Here is a 25139-nt window from a genome sequence, read left to right as displayed (position 1 = left end):
AGATCTGGTGAATTTCTGCAACCACGACAAAAGAAATGTCCCCAGCAATCCTGCAATCACCTGCTGCACATACTGTACGCGTTGCTTAAATTCAAATTCAAGAAAAATAAGTTCTGAGAAAGGAGACAAAATGTTGACACACAAATGTTACGCAGACAAACCAGCTAGAAGTAAATGCTCTTCATTTTCAAAAGCAAAATGAAATGATGATGCAAGTGAGCATGTTCAACTACTTGGCTTTCATGGATCACCAATGAGTCAGGGTCTTAGACATTGAGATGAAAGCAAGAGCAACAGAGTTGACAAGAGCGGATGTATCGTTGGAGTGATATTGACAGACCAATTATGAGCCCATTTCAACAAGAGGGAAAGGAGCACTCATTAGTGATTCACAGATCAGCGGCTGCTGCTGAGGACCATGCAGCAGACAGAGAGCCCCCAGCTCCTACTGAACTCAAATATCCTCGTTTTCATCATTAACCACTTTCGATGTTGGAACACACTTCCAAAAGCTTTTCAGAATTGTAACGTGTCCTCACTCACTTTTAAACCAGTACAGAGAATTGACTGACCTTTCTATGACTTTGACTACACGCCTCTGCAGTACTCTGGATGAATGCAGCTTATGTATGTACTACATCTACTTTGTTCTCAAACTTAGTGGGTGCGCTTAATAGTCCAGAAATTATGGTAACTAAAAAATAGTGAAGCCATTTGTTCAACATGTTGTCACTAGACTCATAATGGATCCAACTTTCATGCATCACAACATGATGTTGTATTACCCTTGAAATGGTTCTTCTTACTTCTGGAAATCTTAACAGTCAGCAACACCGGGCTGTTCAAACCATCCAATGATGGAATACAAACCATCACACATCATTTCATCACCCAAGGGCGTGCACTGTATTTGAACAGCATAAGGGCAGCAATCCACAGTAGGAGTCTGATCTGATAATAGTGTTGGCCAACAGAGCAGCGCAACTCACACTGCAGTGATGGCTCAGAGGCAACCACATGCTGCGCCAGCTGGGAGACATTCTGTGTGTGAGGAGGCAGCAACCTCGACTTCAGCCACTCTATTGTCCGCTCAAACCCATCAATCTCAACTTGATGACCAACTTCGGAGGTTTAACGCTATAGATGGTTTCACACACTACCACGCTTTTAGCTAGGAGGGCCTCTGGGCGTCTGCAAAACATGAAAATGGATGGATGCTGGATTCTCGACCGTAGCTTGGTCGCCAGATGCCGCCATATACCATATATCGAGAATCGGGCGTCCATTTTAACATGTTTTGTGTCCTCCCAGCTAAAAGCCTGCACACTACTCTTTGCTACTCCTCCCTCACTTATTAAAAATATTTCTCAGTTGGCCTTTCCTTCATTACATACATACATATATATATATATATATATATATATATATATATATATATATATATATATATATATATATACATATATATATAAAATACACATTCAGTGTGTCTCATAGCATCCCGTTCCAACAACAAGTTCAGATTTCTGGACCAGAGCTGGAGAAACAAATACTGTCAGAGAAATGTGTGAGTTCCAAAATACTATTTTTTGTTTTACACAGCATGTGCAATGTTGACAGTTCATTGTAAACTTGAATGATTTCAAAACACATAGATTAAACAGAGCAGGCTGTGATGTCTTCATTTTGGGTTGTGAATTTACAAATTGTGTTAAACGACTATAATGGGTGAAGGATTGAAAACAAAGGTTGATGTGAGATTAGGGCACGACCAGACCTACCTAACAAGTCAACAAGACTTCAGCTAGACTTCCAGACTTTCAGTCTGATTTCTGAATTGTTTGATGGACATGTATCACACCATCAACCATGCGAGCAGTAACCATGCCCACTCCACACAGCGGGGCTTCACAGCAGTGGACATGAGACCAAAGCTGTTAGTGAACTATTTATGACATACCAATTACAATAGTGAGTTTTCTGTTTTCACAGCCAAGATGTAATCCATTTCCTTCAGAAAAATGGTACTGTCTCTTGAATTCTCTCTTTGAAATGAAACACTCCTCAAGACAAGTAGCAGGTGCACTTAAATGGCAGTGGCTCAGGTGGCTGAGTGGGTCGTCCAATCATTGAAAATTCCAGTCAGATTCCCAATTGCCATCGTGGTCTCCTTGGGAAAGACACCCGACCTGACCAAACCTACCGTGACTCGTGTGAATGGGAGAGATGCAGATCACCGTCTGGATTCAGGAATTTGCTTTGGTCATGACTGAGCAGTTAAACATTTTAAATACAGTATGTAAAACAATCATAAACTACACACTGCGTCAGGTGTGAGGCAGTTACTGTCATTAAGAAAAAAACTCAGAAAGAAAGTAATTACAAAATATAGAATCAGTGTAATACTAAACGTGGCATCAGTTGCAATGTATGTCAGTTTTCTAGTTAATTGGGATCTTCACAGTCTCATTAAAAAGGCAGAGCACAAGACTCGCTTTCCCATGAAATGCAATGGCGGAAAATTAGTTTTCACCTGAATTAGTTAAATGGCTTGAATTAAAAGAACAAAAGTAAGAACACATGCTGGAATGGCACAACACTCAAGCTCAATCTGCAAGGTTTTTGGCTCGGGAGGAAACACTGTGTGTAGGAGCCTCAACATGGGGAAACAAAGCTTAAAAGATGGATGCAAAGACGTGTTCCTAAATAAAAAGGCTTGAATAATAAAACCCCACAGGAAGCTGGTCAGCAGGGCCAGGGACATTCTTCCCTCACACCACACAGTCATTCATTCATTCACTTTATATTTTCAGAAATTACACATAAGAGCAGAGTCTTGCACATTTTAAAAACTGTCTGTTTGGCTAAAATGCAATGATAGACGATGACAGTCGTGACATTCACCTCATCACCAATGTTGAGGGACAGTTGACTATAAAGTCCAAAGCAAAATGTATCTGTTGCGCCTACATGTGGAGCAGACCGTACACGTTTACTGGCGTTGCATCAAAGTGCTACATGATCGCGTGTGTTCATCGCAATCACACGCAGACACAGAGAGAGAGAGGGAGCGAGAGAGAGAGAGAGAGATATTGCTGAGGCTGAACGGATGTCAAGAGTCTGTACCGCACTGCGCCCCCCGCATCCAGCCAACACACACCGCCACATTCTCCACTGTCTGCAAGCTGCTCTGCTTCTCTGTGAGACAATGACAGCAGCGTCAGCCCCGCCACAGTGTGCCTCCACTAGGCGTCTCCGCTGCGGAGTGGAGCTCCAAGTCAACCCTTGGCTCTCCACCCTTGCGGTCTTCTTTTTTTTTAATGATGCGGACTTGCTGACCGCTGAGCAGCAGTCATGCTGAATGCGGTAAACCCCCTGCCCACAAACCCACTCCTCCCTCCTGACAGTGCGTGAATAGCGAGTAGAGGCTCGGATAAGCGACGCGACGTGGGTTGAGAAGAACAGAGCGGCGACTTACAGTCCGCAGGAACTGGATTTCGTCCTCTCCCTCGCCTCCTTCGGCCATGGTTAACGCTCACCCGGAGATGTTCGCGCTGCGACTGCGTGCAGGGGGATGCGCGCGCGCGCGCGTGCTCCCTCTCGCCTTCTGATTGGCGCGGGCTCAATGAAGGAGGAGGTGCACAGGTGTACGTGAAAGTGTGTGCACGCCAGACTACTCTGGGTTTGGCGCCCCCTACAGGCTTATCACTATAGCAACTGGCATCACCAAGCTGACGCGCGAGGGATTATTCATGAGAAATGACTCGGTGGTTTATCACGTTCACACAGTGCAGAACCAACGTGACAAGTTGCAGCACTCATCTAGTTACTCATCGAAGATGACCATGAGTGAACGAAATCGATCATGTTCTGTATTTATTACATGTGTATCTATTTAAATGCGGTGGTACGAGCTCCTGTGTCCTTGACAGTCACTTTTAAATAACAGACTAAAGAATGCTTGTCCTTTAGTCCGATGTATTGAAACTATATAAATACAGTTTGGCCATTCAAGGCTCAACATTGTCGTTGGACCATCGCTGATGAGCATCTTCAGACGTAGCCAACTAATTCAACAGTGAGGGAAAAAAAAAAAACAGATCGATGGAAAAAAAGGTTTTCTCACCTCATATATATATATATATATATATATATATATATATTACTGTATCATTATTCTATCATGACGGTACTTTGCACCACTGTTAATTCATTCTGGTATGTGTCTGGTTGGTCAGGGGTTCATCTTACAGCAAGGTAATGACCCAAAACATAAGTCCTAGCTATGCCAGAACTATCTTGCGAAAAAAGAACAAGCTGGTTATGGGAACTTCTGCAACAGACATGGGAAGAACTTTCTGAAGAATATTGGATTTCTATTATAGAAAGAATGCCTCGTGTGTGTTCAGCTGTTATATCTGCCAAAGGTGGCTACTTTGATGAGTCAACAGTTTAGAGTACATTTTGGTCTATAAATTGATTCCATCACTTCTTTTTTGACTCCAATTGCTTATTTGTACTATGCTTTCACGTCTGGGTGCAATGAGACATTAAACAGCATCTTTTTCAGTAAAAACACTGGAAAAATTGACCGCTAGTGTATATATATTAATGAATCAACAGCGGTGCAAAGAACCTTTCTTAGACTGGCTGTATTGTAGTGTCACATGTATTATGACATTGTTATTATGATCATGGCTGCATGGAAGGTTTATAAACTACATAAACATTTTCTATAAGTGTGTCTTGTTGACAGTATAATACTCTTCAGTATCAATCTTAATCATGCAGGGGGAAACACTTTACACACTGAGCCACCATCTGAACAAAATGTAGACTTATTGAACGGTCTGTTACAATACTGAGTTTAGCTTACGTGGCATTCATGCTTACAGCGTTATGCCTAAATGCTTCCCACGATGAAAGCATTGTTGGCCAGTCTGGTGTTGATGACATCTTACCTTGATAAGTTACATTTAGAACAGATACAAAATGTATGATTACTCCCTATATGAACTAATTTTGTTGCATTTGTAATTATTCTAATACAATATGCAAAAAAGATTCAAGTTAGAACCGAATGGAATGTAAACCAAAAAGTAAATTATATTCTCATACAACATATTCATCACACACAATACCATTAGCTGTTACTTATTAAAGATATATTTTCCCTAGAAAAGAACTAATCAAACCCACCACAGACAATCGCAATAAACCTCAAGGGACAACAAAAACATAAGAATGTGAACATCCTTTAATAAAATAGGAGCACCTGTATAGAACTGTTGAGCAATTTAAGACAGCTTTGGCCACATTCTGAAGAACTGCTTGAGTGGCAAGTAAGCCAAGTATGCCTTGACTGAGGTGAGAAAGACCGAGTTAAAAAGGTGAGTAAAATACGTAATAAAATAAAAATGTAAAACATCTGGGAATCTGTGAGAAATGAGAACAAGTGTAGTGTTGACTATAATTACTCGCCATTGGTGAGCATGAGCATCATCCATCAGGATAGGCACAAAAGGATCAGCAAGGAAAAAGTACACATTACATAAATAATATTAGCAGGGTCTGAGTCAACACCCGATCGATGACATTCAGAGATCATGAATGGTGAATCCAGCTTAGCTCTGAGACTGTAAACAGCTAGCTGTGTGCTCAAGGGAAGAAAATAAAGACACAAGACAGGCATCCAAACAATGTAACAGGTATCCGTTTCTGACATGTGCCGTTGATTTTACTGAAACAGAGCTGGATAGAAAAGTGATCTAAAAATGATCTACAATTCATTTTCATAGGCCAGAATCGGAGAGAGCCATCTCTCCACCTCCTCCACAGACATGTCTTTCCTCTGGGCGTAGTCCTCCACCTATAAGGATGAGCAGATAGAAATGTCACAAAATCAGCTCAGTCAGCAAAACCGTTCATTTACAGCATATTGTATTTTGCAAAGACTGCTCATACATGTGACAATCTGAGGGCATGAGGTGAAAACTTCCAAGTATGTCAAGGACCATTCAGTGCCTCATGGACCAACACTGGGATATTATGTTCTGTCCTTTGACTCACTGGAAGTCAACTTAATAAGTTGATCACTACGGAATTGTGGTGCAATTCCTTGGTGTGATATCTGACTGTTGTGGAGCAGATGAGGCATTTTTTCTGCAGAATATGAAACGATATCCTGAATACAGAAGGGAGGTAGTAATAAGTTGACTTGGCAATCTTTGTAAAAACCTCACTTAAAGGCATACATCAAGTCCTACTCTCATCTCAGCAGCGTTGGATATCGACAACAAACCTGCTCCTTAGTGATCTTCCCCACAGCAAAGTATGAGGCCTGTGGGTTGGAGAAGTAAAGTCCAGACACTGCGGCAGCAGGGGTCATCGCCAAAGACTCTGTCAGGCCAATTCCTGCCAACACAAATGATATGGCTTGAAAACGCTTGGAAAAACCATGTTACTTCATATTCATTATACTATTGTTATGACCAGAGGAGGTGATATTGTTTTCGCAGGCATTAGTAGGTGCATCTGTTTATTCGTTTGGTGAGAATGGATTTCCATGAAACTTTCAGGATGGGTTCGTAACTTGGAGTTCTGTAGGACCAAGTGAATTTAGGAAGGTTTAGAAGGTCTCCACATTCTGTGGCATGGTTCCTCCAACGATGAAGCTCATGCTGCATTCAGAACTAACTAAAAACTAGACAACTGAATAAACACGTCATTCAGGCTCACTAAAATAACTTAGCTTTCATGTGACTGTGGTGGCTTTAATGACTTGCTGTGGTCCATTTGCTTTGACGTACAACAACATACGTTATGCTAAATGCACTGCGCTTTCACTCAAAATTCAAATCCTGGCATTTTGGCCATGGGCCAACACAACTCTTGAACCATGGCAATTGTTTTACTAATTGCTTGTATATTTGATAAGTCATGTGAAATGGGCTCCCTGGTGGAGGCATGTGCTTTTCGGGTTTATTCTTATGTCACTCATGCTACAACAATACAGCGTCACGTGACAATTTTTGGCCTTAAAATGAAGGAGGCTCAAGTGAACTCACCAGTTTTCTCCTGTATTCCAGCCAGAGTCCACATGGTGGTCTTCTCTGTGTGGTCAGGCTGGCTGGGGTAGCCCGCCGCCGGTCTGATACCCTGGTATCGGATTCTGTGGAGGTCAGATGCCTCCAGACTCTCATCGGCACAGTAGCCCCAAAGTTCCTTCCTGACACGTGCATGAAGAGCCTCAGCAAACGCCTGCACACCAATAGATGCAATCATAGAAGCAATCCACGACCAGTTATCTTATATAAGCAATCCTAATGCTTCTGACCAGAAGAACATGAAGCAAACTTGCAAATCCAGCTTCTCAGTCTGAATCCCCAAAATACAACCAAACCCTGTAACTTTGGCTGTTATACAGTACCAGTGTAAATCATTGTTCATACTCCCAGCACATTCGTGCCATGGCAAGTCCTTATTTTACACTGCAATGAAGCAGTGTCCCAGGAAGGATTAGGCTGGACGCTGGACTAAAATGACCCTTTACTAAAGCAGATTATCTCATGAAAAAAGTTCGACATGAAAATTCATGCCTCAGCACAGCCAACTCCGATTCAAAAGTCAATTAAAAAGTAGTTCCGATCAGTAAATTTTCTCTTGAACAGTAGACTAAACTGTGTGTGCTGTGCAAGTGTATTTTGCCCCAAATCCTTCAAGGATCAACAGAATCCATGAATATTTTTTCTTGCAGGGTGGCGTGCCTCCATAAGGCTTCTAGCCATGGACGCAAACACAGGAGCACTTTTAAAAAAAGCAGAGACACCTATTGTTGCGGTCATCGTCCTCACCAGTGGTGCCTTTGATTTTTTTCCCCATAAGTAAATGTCGAAGGTACTATGAAATTGAAGTAGAATTTTTCACTGTGGAAAATGTGTAAAAAGGTTTAACCTGATGTAACGGACATTGAATTCACTGAGAGAACTGCTCTTGTGACATTACAAGCAGAAGAGAAACGCAGCTTGTCCTGTCACAGCAATGACTTCAGTGATGGATTGTTGTAAAGTATCAGCAGGCTAACATGACTTAAAAGGCATTGAAACGCAAATGGCACAGGGAGTTCAACGTTGAAGACGCACCTCAGCCAGGCGGTCTGCTAGGGCCTTGATCATGATGCTGCTGTAGTCGTCTGCCTGAGACAGAAACTGCTGACTGAGCTCCTCGGCACCAAACACTCCAACAGCAAAGACCCCGATGTAGTCGGCCACACCACTCTCGATGGGTGCCACGAAGTCCGAGAGACAGAGATACGGCTCAGAACTGGAGCTGTCCTTCTCCACCTGAGAATGCATATTTATCAAGCAATGGAAAGTCAGCAAACTGTTGGAGGCCAAAAGGTCTATTGTTCAATCTTTGGTCACCTGCTGCCTTAAGCCATGAAATGTGGCTATTGGCTCTGTGTCTCTGAGCACAGTGGCACAATCGTGGAACACCTTTATGTCATCTCCGTCACTTTGGGCTCGCCAGAAACCCACCAGGCCCCTTCCCTGTAATCTGGAACCCTCTATCACTTGGTTCAACATCTTTTGGGCATCATCGAAAACTCGACGTGCTTCTTCACCTGCAGTATTTGGACAGCAGTTGGCACAGTCACTTCAACAGGCAACAGGCAATAAGACCTTTCAGGTCAATTTAGCATGCAAACAGCAAAATCAAAGAATCTTGCGATGACAAAGTCAATCATGAAACAAGGGACATGAAGAAATAATACACAACAAAGGATAACTAACTTTCCACCATGGCCCAGTTCTTGCAATAAGGGGCAATATATAAAAAACTAGAAACAATGTGTTTGGTGGAGATCATTAAATTGTACTTTAAAATGGGAGCACGCACCAACGGTCTGGTCTTTAAAAAGTTTGGGATACCCTCTGTTGGGGTATTTGCCTCTAAGCTGCCACACATCAAAGAATGGCTTCCAATCAATGAACTCCAGCAGGCTACTCAGGTCGTACTGCTCAAACACACGGCACCCAAGGAACTGAGGACACACTGAAACAAAGGAAGAAAACAAATGATTTTAACTTGTTGATTCCTTGTTGATTTCTGAATTAAATAGTCGTCTTGAGCCACCAGTTTACCGGGTTGGGGCATGGAATGCCAGTCAATCTGTAAACGCTTGTCCCTGGACTGTGCAAGAGACAGATAGTGGCGATCCTGAAGAGAACAAGGCACTTTTTATCATAGTGCCCCACCATATATGAAACAGGCGCACATGTAGAGTTCATTCATTCATAAGTGGAACATTAATCCATCACTCTTCACATATTTCCTGAAACAGAAATGTCTGACATAACCAGCAACTATCGTCCCGTCCTGTTACCTTCAGGGAGTCGTAGTGCTCCTGACGGATGTCCTCATACTCCTCCTTCAGGTCATCAAAGTACTCATCTTTCGCGTTCTCATCCAAGAGCTGGGAACACTGGAAGAGAATATTGCTCTTGGGTATCTTAACCGGGTGTGGACCGGGTGTGTTACTGTGATATATGGTTTTATGAAGAACATCCAGTGTACTGCAGTATTGCTAAGACAACGAAGACAATAACCAAATACAATGGTCATTCGCAAAGAACTGTCTGAAGAACAGTACTTGGAGCAATGAAGAAAAAGTAAAAGTTCTTACCACAACAACACTTCTTGAAGCATCTAGAACATGCACAACAGGAGACGTGTAGCGAGGAGCAATCTTCACTGCTGTGTGAGTCCTTGGAAAACAGAAGCACTCAGAGACGTACAGAAACCATATTGAATAATAAAAATAAAATAAAAATGTTTGCGTTTCACAATAAAGCAAGTTAGGAACATAAGGATGAAGAGAGGACTCATTCTTACTTAGATGTGGTTGCTCCACCAATCAGAAGTGGTGTTGTCATTCCGAGTCTTTCCATCTCTTTGGCCACATAAATCATCTCATCCAGAGATGGAGTGATGAGCCCAGACAGACCAATCATGTCTATAGTGCACAAACACAACTTTTGCTGATTAGAAAAAGGGGAAAGGTTAGGCTTCACACTCTCTTATAAGCGTTCCTTTGTCGTAAGGCATTCCTTAAAATATTTGTGAATTAATAGTATCATACAAACGGTTATGAACGAAGAATTGGGTACTGCTGTTGTTGTTAAAAGACTGATAAAAAAAGAACAATATTTTATGGTGTAAAAAACTAAAACTTCATAAGTATCGGAAGAAAATTTAAAAAATGGTCAACGATTGCTGAGCATTTTTCAACTATTCCAGCAGGACAAATGGAAAAATATGTGGTTGTAAGGAAAAAAGAACAACATCTGAAAATGACTGGACTTTACCATGTTTGGAAAAGTGCTCTTCATGGAGCTATTATATAAGGAATTATTGTTGGGGTCACAAATGGCCAAATAAGGTGCCTTTCAAACAATAATGAAGACAATGAAGACAGTCATCTCGCTTTACTAAATATTACAAGGTTATCACTTATTCATGCTCTCAACCAAAAAAAAGACCCATGTGGGGCAATACAGAACAGAAACTGTGGATAATGTGAGGACATAAGTAAAGCAGTTCCATGTGTATACACAATAGGTCTGCATGCCAAACTCGACCAATATATACCGAGACGGTCCAGTCCGAGTACTTGTACCACTACACCAACATTTACCACATTTGCCAATACAATACAATGAGCGCAAAAAGCAAGGGAAACATTTTTAAGTGCATTAAAACATATGAAACATATTCTAGTTCAATTTCAAATGTCAGTGTTTTGATTAAAACACTTCATGGGCCATTCATTGCTTGGTTAAAAAAAACAATATGGACAAATGTCCACATAATACAATGTGTTATTGGTACCTGCTTTCCTTTCTATGGCCTCTTTGAGAATCCGATCACAGGGAACCATCACACCAAGGTCAATCACTCTGGATTTAAAAAGTAATAAAAACATTTAGTGGCATTTCTTTAACATCTGTGATGTCTTTATCAAAGAAGGCAAACACTAAAAAAATCCAACAAAATAAGCAAATAAGCAGGCAAATCCAAGATACTTAGGCAACATACTGTATTATTGAATTCTGATATTTCTATAGGAGATGACTGAAAAGATGAACAATTCTCATCCAAAAATATTATGAAATCTCATGCCTAACTTAAATTCTAATTAATATAATATCATACAAAAGTGTCTAGATTCTATTAATATTGAACCCAAAACCGACATGACATGGAAGATCAAAAGGAGAGGTGCTAATGTAGTAAGTGCATTCTTACGATGAAGAGTGACATATTCATTCTCAAACTTACAACATTAAGAAGGGTTTCCTACCTGAAGTTATTACAGCCCAGCACTACACCAACTATATTCTTGCCAATGTCGTGAACGTCTCCCTTGACCGTTGCCAGAACAATGGTGCCCTGGTAGGGATCCTGCAGAAGCAAGACAAAAACTTAACAGATCAATTACAAGCGTCTACTAAAACAGTCCCTTGTCCCTCAGCTCCGGTCATCCATTTATAATTCCTTTTGTTTCTAAGATGCAGGGTTGGCAGCGGCAGATAAACCAGCGTTATTGAATTCGCTTTTAAATGACGGAATTTAAAAACAACACAAATAGACTACAATTGCATTATTTGCGCATTATTGTTTTTTAAGTACAGTTCATGTTCAAACACAAAGCAAGTTAAGGTCAATGGTAACATCACTGGTGCAAAATTGGGAATTTTTTGTCATCTGAAAGAGAAATGATCAGTTTCCCAGTTTAAATGCAGTTCTGTGAGATGCGTAAAGATAGTTAATGCTGTTAACAGAAAGAGCAGTTATTCGACGATCCTGTGAATACTGAATTGATGAATGTCGGAATACAAAATAAATTTGACCAATGCTTGAAAACTCAATTAGAAACATTGATTTGGAAGGTATTCTTCTGTACCAGGAGTACCATAATAGTTCATATCTTGCTACTAATATCAAAGTGTACGGAATTTAGCACTAAACTTTGATTTGAAATCAAACAAAGGTGAATAAGTAACTGCCACTGACCACATCCTCTGTAGACCCTGATAACGCCAACATCTCTTCTCTCTCCTTTTCCATGAAGGGGATCAGGTGGGCCACTGCCTTCTTCATAACTCGAGCAGACTTGATGACCTGCAAGAAGGAAAAAGGAAGCAGCTGCACGATAAGGAATGACGTCTAATAAGACTGATCCAAGCACAAAGTCTACCATTGTATAAAAGGAAGAAAAAGACCTGACAGCAGGTGGGGCCGGTGTAAATACAAATGGAAGCCTCTCAAAATTCAGATCCGATTGACTAGGAACTAGTCAATCTTGTCAAGAAAGTAATCAAGACTTGGACTATAAAAGGGATCTATCCAGCTGATTTGGGTCTCTTCATTGTCAAGATATTGGAACCCTACAGAATGCTGCAGTATGTTTTATTTTTTTAACAAAACTCGCTATATTTTGAAATATTGAGAAAATGTGCATTAGCTAAACACACTAAACACACATTTGGCAGGAGCTAAAATGTATTATATTATATGAATCTAAATTTTTCCAGCCAATTATACCTTACATTATGGCAGAGAAACGATTTTATACATCCATCATACAGTCTTTTCATGCTCCTTACATTATCAAATTCAGGTATATTTCATGACTTTTTAATGTCCATTTTTTGTGGTTTGTACAAGTTGTTTTTTGGGGGGGGAGAAGAAAAACAATATTGCATTGAATGAACATGGAAATAAGTCATAATCATCTTAACAACAACAATTAAACAATTGTGTGTGTTCTTTCAGTCATCATTTAAATTATTCTCGAAGTTTTTATCAGATTCTTTCGACAGCTGTCTAGGAAGTGCTCAACTTTTACTTTGCCTGAGGTGTAATGCATACATGGCCTAAAGATCATTCTCAGAATACTGAACATTTCAACACCAAAAGCACAAGAGTAGAGTTTCAGCACCCCTACCTGAGGAAGGAACATCTTCCCTGCACCAAACAAATCTCCAACCACCTTCATGCCGTTCATCAGCGGGCCTTCAATGATGTGAAGAGGTCGAGTGTAGCGGTTGACCTGCACTCGACACTCCTCTACGTCCTCCACCACATACTTTTCAATTCCCTGATCCACACAAACCAAAAAGATGTGTCAGAATATATTGAGTGTTTTTCTTCATTTTGGTCTGAAGTTTTTTGGGAGATTGGCCAAAGTTTCAGCCAAATCTTTTGATTGCTCATTACAGCAGTTGGCATTCAGAAGTTGTAAATGAAACCCTTAACAAAAAACAAAACAAAGATTTGCACCACCCTCTTTTTGACTTTATAAGCAATCAGGTGAGCTAGACATCCGACCTTGATGAGAGCGTACTCCAGGCGCTCTTCAACATTTCCTTTCCTCCACTCATCTGTTTGAAGCACCTTCTTTCCTCCTTTGGCAGTGTTCTGTACACATATTGTGCAATATTTAAATCCTGAAATGGTGAAACAGCCTGAATGTGCTTGTGCCTGTGTGAACCTGAGTGTAGGCCAGTAGTTTCTCAGTGGCTTCAGCATCTCTGTTCCATATCAGGTTTTCGCAGAGCAGGAGCAGCTCTTTGTCGATGTCATCGTACACTGGCAGATTTCCCGCATTCACAATGCCCATGTCCATCCCATCCTGACATCAAACACAAGAGGCCAGTTACTACTAGTCTACATCAGACCTTTGCAACACGATTACATGCAGAGTAGCCCGACTAAGGCAATAGTTCGATTCACACACAGATTTACACACAGTAGAGGTAAGTCGAATTACTGAGCAATGCACCTCAGACATCCTGAGGTGAGAGTTCACGGCGCCACTCACTCCTCATCTCGGAGGGGCATTACTCAGCAATTTGACTTACCTGTACTGCGTGTTAACCAGGAGAACATGACGCAAACGGACTTGGCGGCTTAATCGAGCTACTGCCTTAGTGTCAACTACGCTCGGCATGTAACCACAGTCATTGTTGATGTTGGGGTGAGTCAGAGTTTACCTTGATAGCATGATAGAGAAAAACACCATGCATGGCTTCTCTGATCGCCTCCATCCCTCTGAAGGAAAAGGACAGGTTGGAAAGTCCCCCACTGACTCTGGCCCCAGGAAGGGTCTCCTACCAAAACAAAGCATAATAAATATATAAAGAGAAATCACAGCAACAATACTAGTATGAAAATGCGCATTTAACCTCAGTCCACAAACAAAATAAGCCTTACTGACTGACAGTCATTATCAGGAATTCCACAAGAGTAAGTACCAAAGACGGTTGAGCAGCTGAATCAAACATGAAGAAGGTAAACTGTCTTTTCTTAAATATAAATTGAGCAATCCAGCTTTTTAGCAATGGACAAATAATCATAATTATCAGCCAGCACTAAGCTTCGCTGCCCAATGCACAAATATAACTGTGGGGCTTTTCACACTGCGGATTCTGTGTCCTGGCCTGAGTTCAATTTGCCCCCTGCTGTGCAGCCTTGCACCTCTGTGCCTCAGGTGATGTCCTTTTTTTTCCTTCTCAGCTCGCAGCACTCTCCACAAAATAGCTGGTTTGCGACCCAGGACAAAGCACGTCTCAAGGAAGTCCTCGCCAGCCGGGCCACACAAGCTGAACCTATTTACGACCAAAAATCAGTGTCTTTCCTCCTCGCTGCTGTTGTCATGCAGACAGCTACACAGATCACAGCAGTTGCAACAGCACATAAATAGTCAGATCCCAGCGTGATTCATTTAAGTAAATCTGCCTGTCAATAAAAGCAGTTGTTTATTAGCTTACTAAAGGCTAAAACAGGTAAGTTATCAAACACCCACACACATAGCCAGAAGTGGACCGCTGCGCCGTGCTGCGCTCCTCCCCAGCACCAGTCTAATGCAGCTGCAGCAGCACACCTCAGTGTTCTGGGAGTGTGCAAGGTTGTTTTTGAATGAGGTTGTCTGCCCAGACAGTGATCAGACCGTTTACTGCTGAGCATTTATCATGTTTGTGTGGAGTACACATACTGTAGTTTCCCCACGAGTCGCCTGAGGCGAGAAGCTCACCGCCCACAGAGAGTTTCCTAAGACAAGGTGCAGCTCTTCAGACAGGATCAAGTCTGTGGCCAAAACCCAACTCGCTTGTGTTCACATCTGACTTTTGAGCCGAGCGCACTTTGTTTCAAGACTGAGTGCCCAGTGTGAAAAGCCCCTGCGAGCCACCAAGATCCACAGTTGAAAGCCAAAAAGAAGCCACGTCCAAACATTGCTTTTTGAGAAATCACATTACCTTAATGAGCTTGGTGGCACAGATGAAGTTGACAGCATATTCGTTATGTTCCTCCATCCCAGTGCCAATGGTGAGAATGTTAGGGTCAAAGATGATGTCATTAGGGTCAAATCCAACTTTGTTAACCAGAAGCCAGTAGGCCCGAGAGCATATTTCCACTTTACGGTCTGTATCCGTGGCCTGCAGAGAAAATAGGAATGCAAGCGCGTGTATCAATTTTTAAATACTGCAGTACAAAAACAAATTATCTGTCTTATCTAATGTTCACAATTCATCATTTGTGAGCTGGCAGGTGAGGCAGTGATATGGATGAGAATCTTGAATCAGTGTTCAACCACGAGCTAAGCAGCGGGAGAATATTCAATAGATGGGTGGAGGGCAAGGACAATTTATTTAACATAAATGGGGGTAGATAGTATTGTATAATTGATTATAATATGCTGTAATTGTCATATGGTTGCGATCATCTAATTTGAAGCGTTCAAAAGTGCCCTCTCACCTGTCCCTCCTCATCAAAGGCCATGACCACGACAGCGGCTCCGTAGCGCTTCACTGTAGCAGCTCTCTGCAGGAACTCCAGCTCTCCTTCTTTCAGACTGATACTGTTGACGATGCACTTGCCCTGGCAGCATTTCAGCCCAGCTTCAATCACAGAAAAGTTGGAGGAGTCGATACAAAGGGGAACCTAGAGTGGAGGAATGAAACAGAAGGACTGTGTCGTTATTGTGAGAGTGAATTTATGTTGCGTCTTTTTGGTTGTGCATGGTTATACTGCTCACCCGTGCAATGTCTGGCTCAGAAGCAATATAGTTACAGAAACGAGCCATGGCCATGGGCCCCTCCAACATCCCCTCATCCATGTTTATATCAAGGATTTGTGCCCCCATCTCCACCTGTGTCTTAGCAACACTAAGAGCCTCCTGGGTGCACAATGAAAGAATCACATACCATACAGAGAACGGCTTATAATGAAGACTATTGGCATCTTTGATACCTCATAGTTTCCGGCCATGATCATCTTTGCAAATCTGCGGGATCCAGCCACATTACAACGCTCACCAATGTTGACAAAGTTGGTGTAGGGACCGATTTTGAATGGCTCTAAACCTGAAATTAAGGTCACAGAGGTCAATATTATGTCAAACTGGTACAGTGCACCACTCATTACCTGAAAGAAGCATGTAGTCACGATGAATGTCGGCAGTGGGAACCCTTGGTAGACAGTGTTTGACTGCGTCTGATATGGCTCTGGGAGCAGGGACAGGAGAAAAACGCTCAAACCAAACTACCTACAATCATTTGGTTTTTAAAACAATGAGAGAGAAACCTGATGTGTCCAGGGGTGGTCCCACAACAACCCCCCACAATGTTGACAAGTCCATCTAGGGCATACTCCTGCAAACACAGGTATCAGAGTTGATCCTGAGAAACACTTTATAGAAACCCCAACATTTGTCCTATAACATTTCAATCTTCAGGAAAAATAGGAGAAGATCCTCCCTGTAAAATTTGCACAGTACACTAATTAGGTTTGCAGGAAACACAGCAGATGATTTGGTAGTCCTTGCTTTGTGCCATATTATCAACTGTCACACACATACTGTGAGGTCCGGGAAGTTGTATTGATATGGACACTAATCAGCGAAAGAGCAGACACCAACAACAATTTCAATGATTGAGGTGTTGTCTGGAGCTAATAAGGAGCCAGAGGCTGAAGGAACGGCCTGTCACTGACACACTTCATTTCTCAACGTTAACAGGATCATTCACACTTGAGCCAATTTAAGTGTGTGATTAATGCCCGCATTTCCATAACAGGACACTAATGGCTTAGACTGCTCTGTAACTGATCTGTCACGGTCAGGAACAGTGTGTATGAAACGTCCAGGATGGAAGAGAAGAAAATGAGTGGCAGATTTACAGCTAATCTTGGTTAGACAGGCTGAATAAGAATGAAAACTGATCACAAACAGACATGCATCAAGTCAGTCAGGCAGACATTCCTTTTTGACATCCAAAAGGAATGTCAAAATGTTGCCATTTGTGAGAAGAACTCTATAGAGCTCTTCTCACAAATGGCAACTCCACTCCACTACTCCACTCCACAGGATGAAGATCTGTTCTGTACCCATGCGCTAAGACAAACCTGAAGAATAATTACATTGACTTAGCCATATATTGTTGGAATACAAGCAGGCTTTAATGCCCCACTCTCCTCTCGTGCCATTGTCCACAAAATCCCCTGACACAGGTTTAAGCTCAAGTGGCAGGTGCAGACAGGACGTATTCTCAGTGGGCAAATCCATGATGACAGCACAGGCCACCAAATCCACCACAGTGAAACAATCAAGTAGCTCTCCAAACTACTATGGACTTCTAAGGAGTATGCCAACAAGCAAGTGAAGACTCCATGTGATGTTTTTATTTCAGGAAGAAGTTTGCGAATGGAGTCTGATGGACATAAGTGAATAAATGACACATCATTTCAGAATAGCTACAGAACTGTGTGATAAACCAAGTCACAATGTTCAAGATTGTTATGAGAGTTAAGAACCTTCAAACTAGAAGCGGTTACTGTGGGAGTCTCATCATATCCTCCAAATGTGTTAGGAAGTCCTACAAGTGAAAGAAAATGGATGCAGTCATTTCAAAAGGTACTTATTCTTCATACAGTTAGTTCTACTCATTTAGATTAGTCATTGATTTTTCTGCCATTCTAAGATAACTGTAACCAAAGCTTAGGTCAAGAAGTACTGACACACACTTGTCAAATTATGATTCGAAGGTAACTTCTTCTGTAGACTTCATGATGAATATTTAGCCATGTAAAACGTATTTAATATTAGCGCATAGCAGTCAAATGAATCAAGATTTAGTATGACCAGTGGGTTGACTTTAAAAGATGGTCAGGTTCAGGTATCTTAAAATGACCCAAATTGAGATTTTAAGCAACAGTTGTAGTGTGGCAGTACATTTGATGCTTTTGCTTGAGCAGAAGTGGTAAATATAGAAAGAAACAGTGTGAGTATTACCTGCATTGGGGTAACAGATTATAAAAGCGTCTGTGCCTTTTCCAATGGCCTCAATGAAGGGCCTCATCTCAGACGCCCCTAAGGCACAGTTCAGACCAATGCTGCAAAAAGCAGTAACAGACACAAGTTGCAATTAATAAGAATGAAAAATTGAACTTCATTTTCATCATCCTTAAATCTAGCATCTTCAAAAGAAAGAGTGGAGGGATAGCACTCAGTGTTCCTCAGAAATGTTTAGCAGACTTGACAGGCAAGTTGTAATTTGCATGTCTGCAGTGTCCAGTAACTAAGAGTTTTTTAGCTGCTTCTGGTCTGCTGCTTCTGGTCTGAGGTGATGGCATCCTCTTCCTTAAGTGAAACCTAGGGGTGCTCGGCTTCGTGTTGTAGATGTTCTTGTCAACAGCAGAATCATTTGCAGGTCCCAATCACAAGCCATCCCTTGAAGATCTTTCAAGGCCACTAGCATTATTGTGAGGCATTCAACAAATAGGCGCAATGTATCTTGCTCTTTCCCTTGTTTGCAGACTTCATCATTTGGGCACCATCTTCACCTGTTAGGGCAGCCACGTGGGAGTCAATGAGTGTGTTACCCTCAGACATCATGTTTCCCAATAACTTAGCCAGTCTCGATGCCTTGTTCCAAATACATGTTCTTCAAGTGAAACGATTTTTAAACTTTACACTCCTGGGGTGAGGCTGGTTCTGAAGACAATCCGGCTATTGGCTCATCTTCTTCGTCCATTTGTCCTTTGTTACCTAACATAAAGTTCTTTGGCCTTCCCCCAAACCAGTGCTGCATTCAAGGGGATATTCTTCTTTCCCCAAGTTACTGATGCCCAAGACCAATGCTGGTTCCATATTTACTATGCTCATGCTTCAGGACGATACCACCCTCTCTGCGTTTCGATAAACCAAAATATTGGCCAATGCTCAGATATTTCGCTGTCCTTCTTAATGAAGATTCATTCAGGCCGTACTGATGCCCGATGGATAGCTTCTTTCCTCTTGGATCATGTGAAGCACTTTTACTTTTTCTCCTATGGTCAGTGTTTTCCTCTGCCGTTAGGATACAACGGAGGTGTTTGAGCATTATAGAGGTCACAAATTAAAGTCACAAGATGTCACAAGATGCGAGTAACGAGTCACACCAGAGAATATGGTGCAGTTCACTTTGTTGTTTGACATGTTTTCTGTGTTAATAAACAAGCTGGCTGTACAAGGAAATAGTAAATGGTAAAGGTAGACAACCAATGGTGAGTCATACTGGACATCAAAGGAGAGGGGTAAAGTAATCTTGGCGATGCGGTGGATTCGACGACATGGCCATTTGACTTCTGTGCGTGGCTGAGTTGAGGTGCTGATGTTTGTTTTATTTTATTTTTATTTTAAAATCAACAAAACATTTGTGGATATGTTGTCTCCAAATGATGGCTTGACTTTTCATTGTCACACGCTGCAACTGCATAGCAATAAAACAATAACAGTTTACTTAATACATTAAAGTAATAGGTTCCAACAAGTGATAGGATCAATAGGATCAACAGCATTGTTAATAGGACTCAAAGCTCAATTGATCAGATGAATTAAGTAACTGTAACAAGTAAAGCCCCAAGAAAGAGCAAACCTCCGCCAGCATAGAATCTTCTTTAAACAAAAATAAAAATAAAAATGGATCCAGAAGGTGAGCTGGATCACTCCCAAAATTGAATCATTTGTTCCTTGTCCCATTTCACATATTTCCTGAAAGTTATTTTGAATAGTGAGACACCGTGTAAAACATAACTTCCTTGGCAGAGGTAAAAATCAGCTTTCACTTACACTTTATATTTAAAGTTCTCATTTATTATACCTTACTAGTGCAGTGACATATTTAAGCTTCACAGAAGATGTCAATAATGATTATAATCAATGGGTAGTTTTATGAAGTATTGTAAGGTGCAGTATGTGTTGATGTTAGGGGTTAGATTAATGGTTAAGGGATCTTGAGTCTTCAACTGGATTAAGTTGAATCCACAACTAATAATGTTTTATAAACCTTGTCATTAGTAGCCACACATGATTAAGATGATTCGTGTTATCTTCTATGAGACCTTTAAGTTAAAAAAAAAAAAAAACTTTTTTTTTTTATCTCAGAGGTGATCACACTAAGGCCAAAAGAACAAATATCCTGAGTTCCACTCAAAACTCTTGCAACTACCGTATTTTCTGGACTATACTGTAGAGTGCACCGGATAGCAATCGTCTCTGTAGCAGAGCTGCGGACACGCAGGCAAAAACAGTGCAATTGTAGCGCTTTAAAGGTAAATAAATCACCTGCATTGTCATCGGTTGGATGTGGGCATGAGGCTCAATATTTTGTTGCCAAGCGAGCGGTGAGTTACAGGGAGAAACCGCGGGCGGTGCTTCATCAGAGGGCCGACTGTCACAGTGATCGGATTTTGTAATTTTGCGGATTTTGCCGATCGATTGGAGCATCCCCAGTAAAAATCCATATTTTAGTTGCAGACATCAAGAAAAAAGTAGCAGATTATAGTCTGGAAAATACGGTATTTAAGATGGAAGCCTTATGTTGGGAGGTTGGGTGCCTGACAGTCACTCACCAGAGTGGTTTTGCATGCGAGACACTCACTACAAAAGCCTCGCCCGTCTGACCGGAGAGTGTTCGTCCACTTCGATCAACTATCGTCCCTGAGACCTAATGAGAAACAAGATGCGAGTGATAGAAACCAGAGCATTAGGAAACTTGCACTAGCCCTACATAATCTACCAGTTAGCTTGATGTTTGACTCATAAGCCGGAAAGTTTAGGTAATCAGGTATGGAAATGTCATACATACAAACAAAGGCGTCCGTGCATAGCTCTTGTCAAACAGGAGATCAATGGCAAAAAGAGCTGCCTACGGAAGAAAACACACAGTCAAATGATGTGGCTTTTATTAGATCCAATTGGGATAGAACTATGTGTGCAGCAAAAATGAGTGTACCTTAGCATTTGCAGTATCAAAGATGGTTTCAACCAGCAGGATGTCTGCACCACCATCTAAAAGCCCTCTTACTTGTTCTGAGTAGGCTTCCACAAGCTCATCAAAGGCTGAAGACAAGCATTCAACAAAATAACAGACTTTCTTAACAGTTGTTGTGTGAAAGGATGAATAGGAAGCACTGCCCTGATATGTTGCAGTGTTGGTAATTGAATAAGAACGTTTATTTTAAAATAATAAGTCACTTAGAAGAGACAGTGGCAATGTGCAACATCCATTCTCCTTTTCAAGACAAACATCACACATAGAAAGTGCACTTACTGATGTTCCTGAAGTCTGGTCGCTCCACAGACGGTGATACAGAGAGGGTTTTGTTGGTAGGACCCACAGCACCAGCTACATAACGTTTACAACCTGCCAGAGGAAGTAAAACTACATGGTCCTTTCCTGCCAAGTACATGTACATTGGCTGATTCCAGAGGAAATACTTACCAGTTTGTTTGGTGACATCATGCGCCGCTTTCTTTGCCAGCTCCGCAGACACCTTGTTGAGGCGGTAAGCCTGCACACAGAGACGTGACATTTGTATTCAGACAATCGGATAAGATCAAATTGACATGCATTAAGATTTGCAAGTCCCATCAGATGACAGACACCTAATAAGGATTTTGTTTGTGGTAAAACTCGTTCTGAAAAGGCACTTCAGTTGTCTGCAAACAACAACGGTGGGTAAGGCAATGCTGAGATGCACAGTCCAATCAAGCCACATTGTGGCACATGGAAAGTTTCTTCTGCAGTGAGTTTGTTCTGCAGAGTTTTAATTCTGTATATTGTTGGACCTGTCAAACAGTTGTTGATTTTGAACAATTACAACTTCATGTTGGAGATGACTTTATGGAATTCTTATTTTTCCCATTTTAGTTCACTGGACTACATTCACGTTTTTTTGTCATATTAAAAAAAGTGAACCTTCTCTCCGTCTCATTTGCTTCTTTCTTACAAAAGAAACAAAATAATCCAGTACATGACCTGAACAGCTGTTTTATATTATATAACATTCTCCTTGTTGGGTCTTCAATGATCAATGTACTTCTTGAACAATCTCAGTTGGACTTGGAAGTTGAAATTATAACAGTCTAAGTCTATGCATTCTCATTTTAAATGGCAATTTTAAATACTATTTTATGAATTTTACATGTTAGGAACTCCAACCTCCTTAAACACACTAATTATGACTGCAGCTTTTTCATGTTACATTCCACCAATCCACTGTCACTCAAACTTTTATTTTCATTTGAAATGAAAGTTTACAACCACTGATGTACAGAACAATTTGGTTGTGCATGAACAAACCATGTGTTCCAGCCCATAATCTGCCTGAGCGATGGAAGTGCTGCTGAATGTGTTAGTCTCAATGATGTCAGCACCTGCCAGCAGGTAATCCTTTAAACACAAAATCAAACAACAGTTAGACACAGTAGCACAGCTACAGGAAGTTACAGGGCAGACATTTATTACAAACATGTTCTGTTTTTTTAAATGACTTTATCTATGCAATTTTAGAAAAAGCTATACAATCAGCAAACAAGCCTGAAAAAACAGGACATACAAATGGAAAAATTCAAAAATAAAATGCACAATAAGAACAAGACAGCAGCCAGTCAGATTGTGCCTTGATTAAAATTTGTTCAACAAAGGTTCAGTGAGTCCTTGATACCTTGGGCTTGGTCGAGTGATCATACAGCGTAAAACAGTTATTAATATGTTTTAATGTATTGCAAGAAAGGATCCCAAACCTTCTGATACTTCAAATAACCATATATAGTAAAACTAATCTCCACCAAATATAGAGAAAAAACCATGTCATTTAACCATTGACATGTCAGCGCCTGCTGGAAAGCCTTAAGAAGGTTCTTGGAAGAGCTCGAGCGAGGGTGGGCAGTTGATGTTTCCTGACAGCACAAGAGCAGTGATCATACCTTGTGAATATTGTAAATGATATCCGGTTGTGTGATGCTGAGCAGGTCGTTGTTACCCTTGAGGGGTAGTTGGTGCTCTTTAAACTCCTGCCCTCTGAAATCCTCCTCTTCTAGCTTATGCTGCTGGATCATGGTCCCCATGCCACCATCCAGCACCATGATTCTCTGCTGCAGAACTGCACGGAGGTCTTCCTCCAGCTGACATTTGGGCCCTGAAACATATTTTTCCAACATTTTTGCAGATGATAGACCCATCATGGTTTTTTTTTTAATATTGAATAACTTAAGGTACGGTCTTCGAAATTATCTGCACCCTTTTTCCTCCAAACAAATCTGACACTAAGGAGTGACACACATACCTGTACACTAACAGAAAGGAGCTATAGAAAAATTGTCTGCTACAGTGAGGTCTTACGACAATGACTTGAGTTTCTTCTGCTCCAGGAAGAGGTTTCATGAAGGGATCGATACCTTAGTCCATTTTAATGAAGGCTGGTCGTACGTTGTGTTAACAGCAGGTCAAACAGGAATTGTTTTGAGTTAGTACAGCTTGGCTCTGTCGTCAACAATATAACATTCACAGAGAATTTCTCCCCTATTGGCATAGGAGCAGTGCAGTTTCTGTAAATTTATTTGGATCCTCAAGTCGATGCTACATCATAACCTAAAGATTGAACCAATATATATCAACTGTAGTGACATTAGAGCTCGAGGATCTTATGATTCAGTTCATCATTTACCCAAGTAACCAGTTTGAGGTGACTCAATATTTAAACACCTGACAATAGGGTTACTTTGTTTTCACAGAAGGGTCAGAGAAGGGCAGCATCGTTTAAGAACAAGTATATCGCGAGTCACGATATAACACAACTTATACATTATATATAAAGAATAGCAAGTTCACAAGCACGCCGAAACTTTGGTATACGAAGGCTTGTTAAAACTAATCCACTTTATTTGTGTGCGAACGTAAAGAAATAATCTGCTGAAGCAAAAAAAAATAAATAAAAATTAACTTAGCCATAACCGTATGTGCACTGGTTACATGTACAGTAGAATGGTATCTGGTATTCGTGGAACTTTTAGAATAAGGACAACTAAGTAACAAAGCCAAAGTATGAGCAAACTGGTACACCTGCTGTACTTTTACCAAACAGAGACCCACGCGGCATAGCGTTTGTGAATTCCGCATGCTAAGCTAATATGAGACAGAAATAAAAGTGGAGATACCTGCTGATGCGGAGAGCTGGTTCACCGTGTTAGTTGGAGACATGTTTTTTAGAGACACTCTTGAAACCAGTCCCGAACTACGAGAGAAAATCAGGCGCAGAATTCTGTCACTTCAACTCCTTCAAAATGAACTGCCGGTGCAGCAGCAGCACGTACACATCCGGCCGCAGTTTTTCAAAATAAAACGAGAAAACAAACTTTTGGAAGGGTTTAATACTTAGACGATACTAATGATTAAAAAAATGATTGGAGTAGTTGAAGTCATGAATTTGCCATTTGATCAAGATGACAAGTTCCAATCTGACGCTATGGTACAGTACAGAATACTGACACCAAGTTCACTGCGTTATAAATTTCATGAGAAATGTAAAGAATATACAAAAATATGCAAGCAGTTTCGTCATTTAAGCAAACCACACAATTCTGTGGAAAAGACACCAAAACTCCTGATCAACTTTCAGGAATATCCCAACTATGAGACTAACTAATAGAGGAAAAGATGTGTCACCAGGAGAAATCAGTTGAGATGGCTCGGCAGGTTAACTTGCAGTCATTGTCACCAGAAGGATGAATAAATAAATCAAGTACATTTCTGGCC

General features: G+C 41.1%; 2 protein-coding genes across 9 annotated transcripts in view; both read right to left on the bottom strand.

Annotated features, from left to right (window-relative positions):
* Positions 1-3610, bottom strand: part of ryr2a (ryanodine receptor 2a (cardiac)) — a 76646-nt gene extending 73036 nt beyond the window's left edge. For all 8 annotated transcript variants that reach the window (XM_053865812.1, XM_053865813.1, XM_053865814.1 and 5 more), the window contains exon 1: positions 3479-3610. In XM_053865812.1, the coding sequence (XP_053721787.1) occupies positions 3479-3526 (48 nt within the window). In that variant the 5' untranslated portion in view covers positions 3527-3610. The remainder of the gene's footprint in view (positions 1-3478) is intronic.
* A 1472-nt stretch (positions 3611-5082) lies between these two features.
* mtr (5-methyltetrahydrofolate-homocysteine methyltransferase) lies at positions 5083-24679 on the bottom strand. Its single transcript, XM_053866593.1, has 33 exons — positions 24542-24679; positions 23312-23523; positions 22686-22775; positions 21825-21894; positions 21654-21746; positions 21336-21442; positions 21189-21248; positions 20953-21047; positions 18353-18453; positions 17875-17936; positions 16648-16715; positions 16489-16568; positions 16315-16427; positions 16100-16240; positions 15820-16005; positions 15321-15500; positions 14058-14174; positions 13556-13696; positions 13393-13482; positions 13010-13162; positions 12076-12183; positions 11363-11463; positions 10891-10958; positions 9895-10015; positions 9686-9767; positions 9386-9484; positions 9144-9219; positions 8899-9054; positions 8424-8623; positions 8142-8342; positions 7068-7260; positions 6302-6414; positions 5083-5869 (listed from the first exon to the last, which is right to left on the bottom strand). Exons 1-33 carry the CDS (start codon positions 24582-24584, stop codon positions 5780-5782), a joined length of 3810 nt encoding a protein of 1269 aa, XP_053722568.1. The 5' UTR covers positions 24585-24679; the 3' UTR covers positions 5083-5779.
* Positions 24680-25139: the final 460 nt, after the last annotated feature.

The sequence above is a fragment of the Synchiropus splendidus genome, chromosome 5 (assembly GCF_027744825.2).
Source record: "Synchiropus splendidus isolate RoL2022-P1 chromosome 5, RoL_Sspl_1.0, whole genome shotgun sequence".
Classification (NCBI taxonomy): Eukaryota; Metazoa; Chordata; class Actinopteri; order Syngnathiformes; family Callionymidae; genus Synchiropus; species Synchiropus splendidus.
Note: the sequence above shows the minus strand (reverse complement) of the source record. Positions and strands in the feature narration are given on the sequence as shown.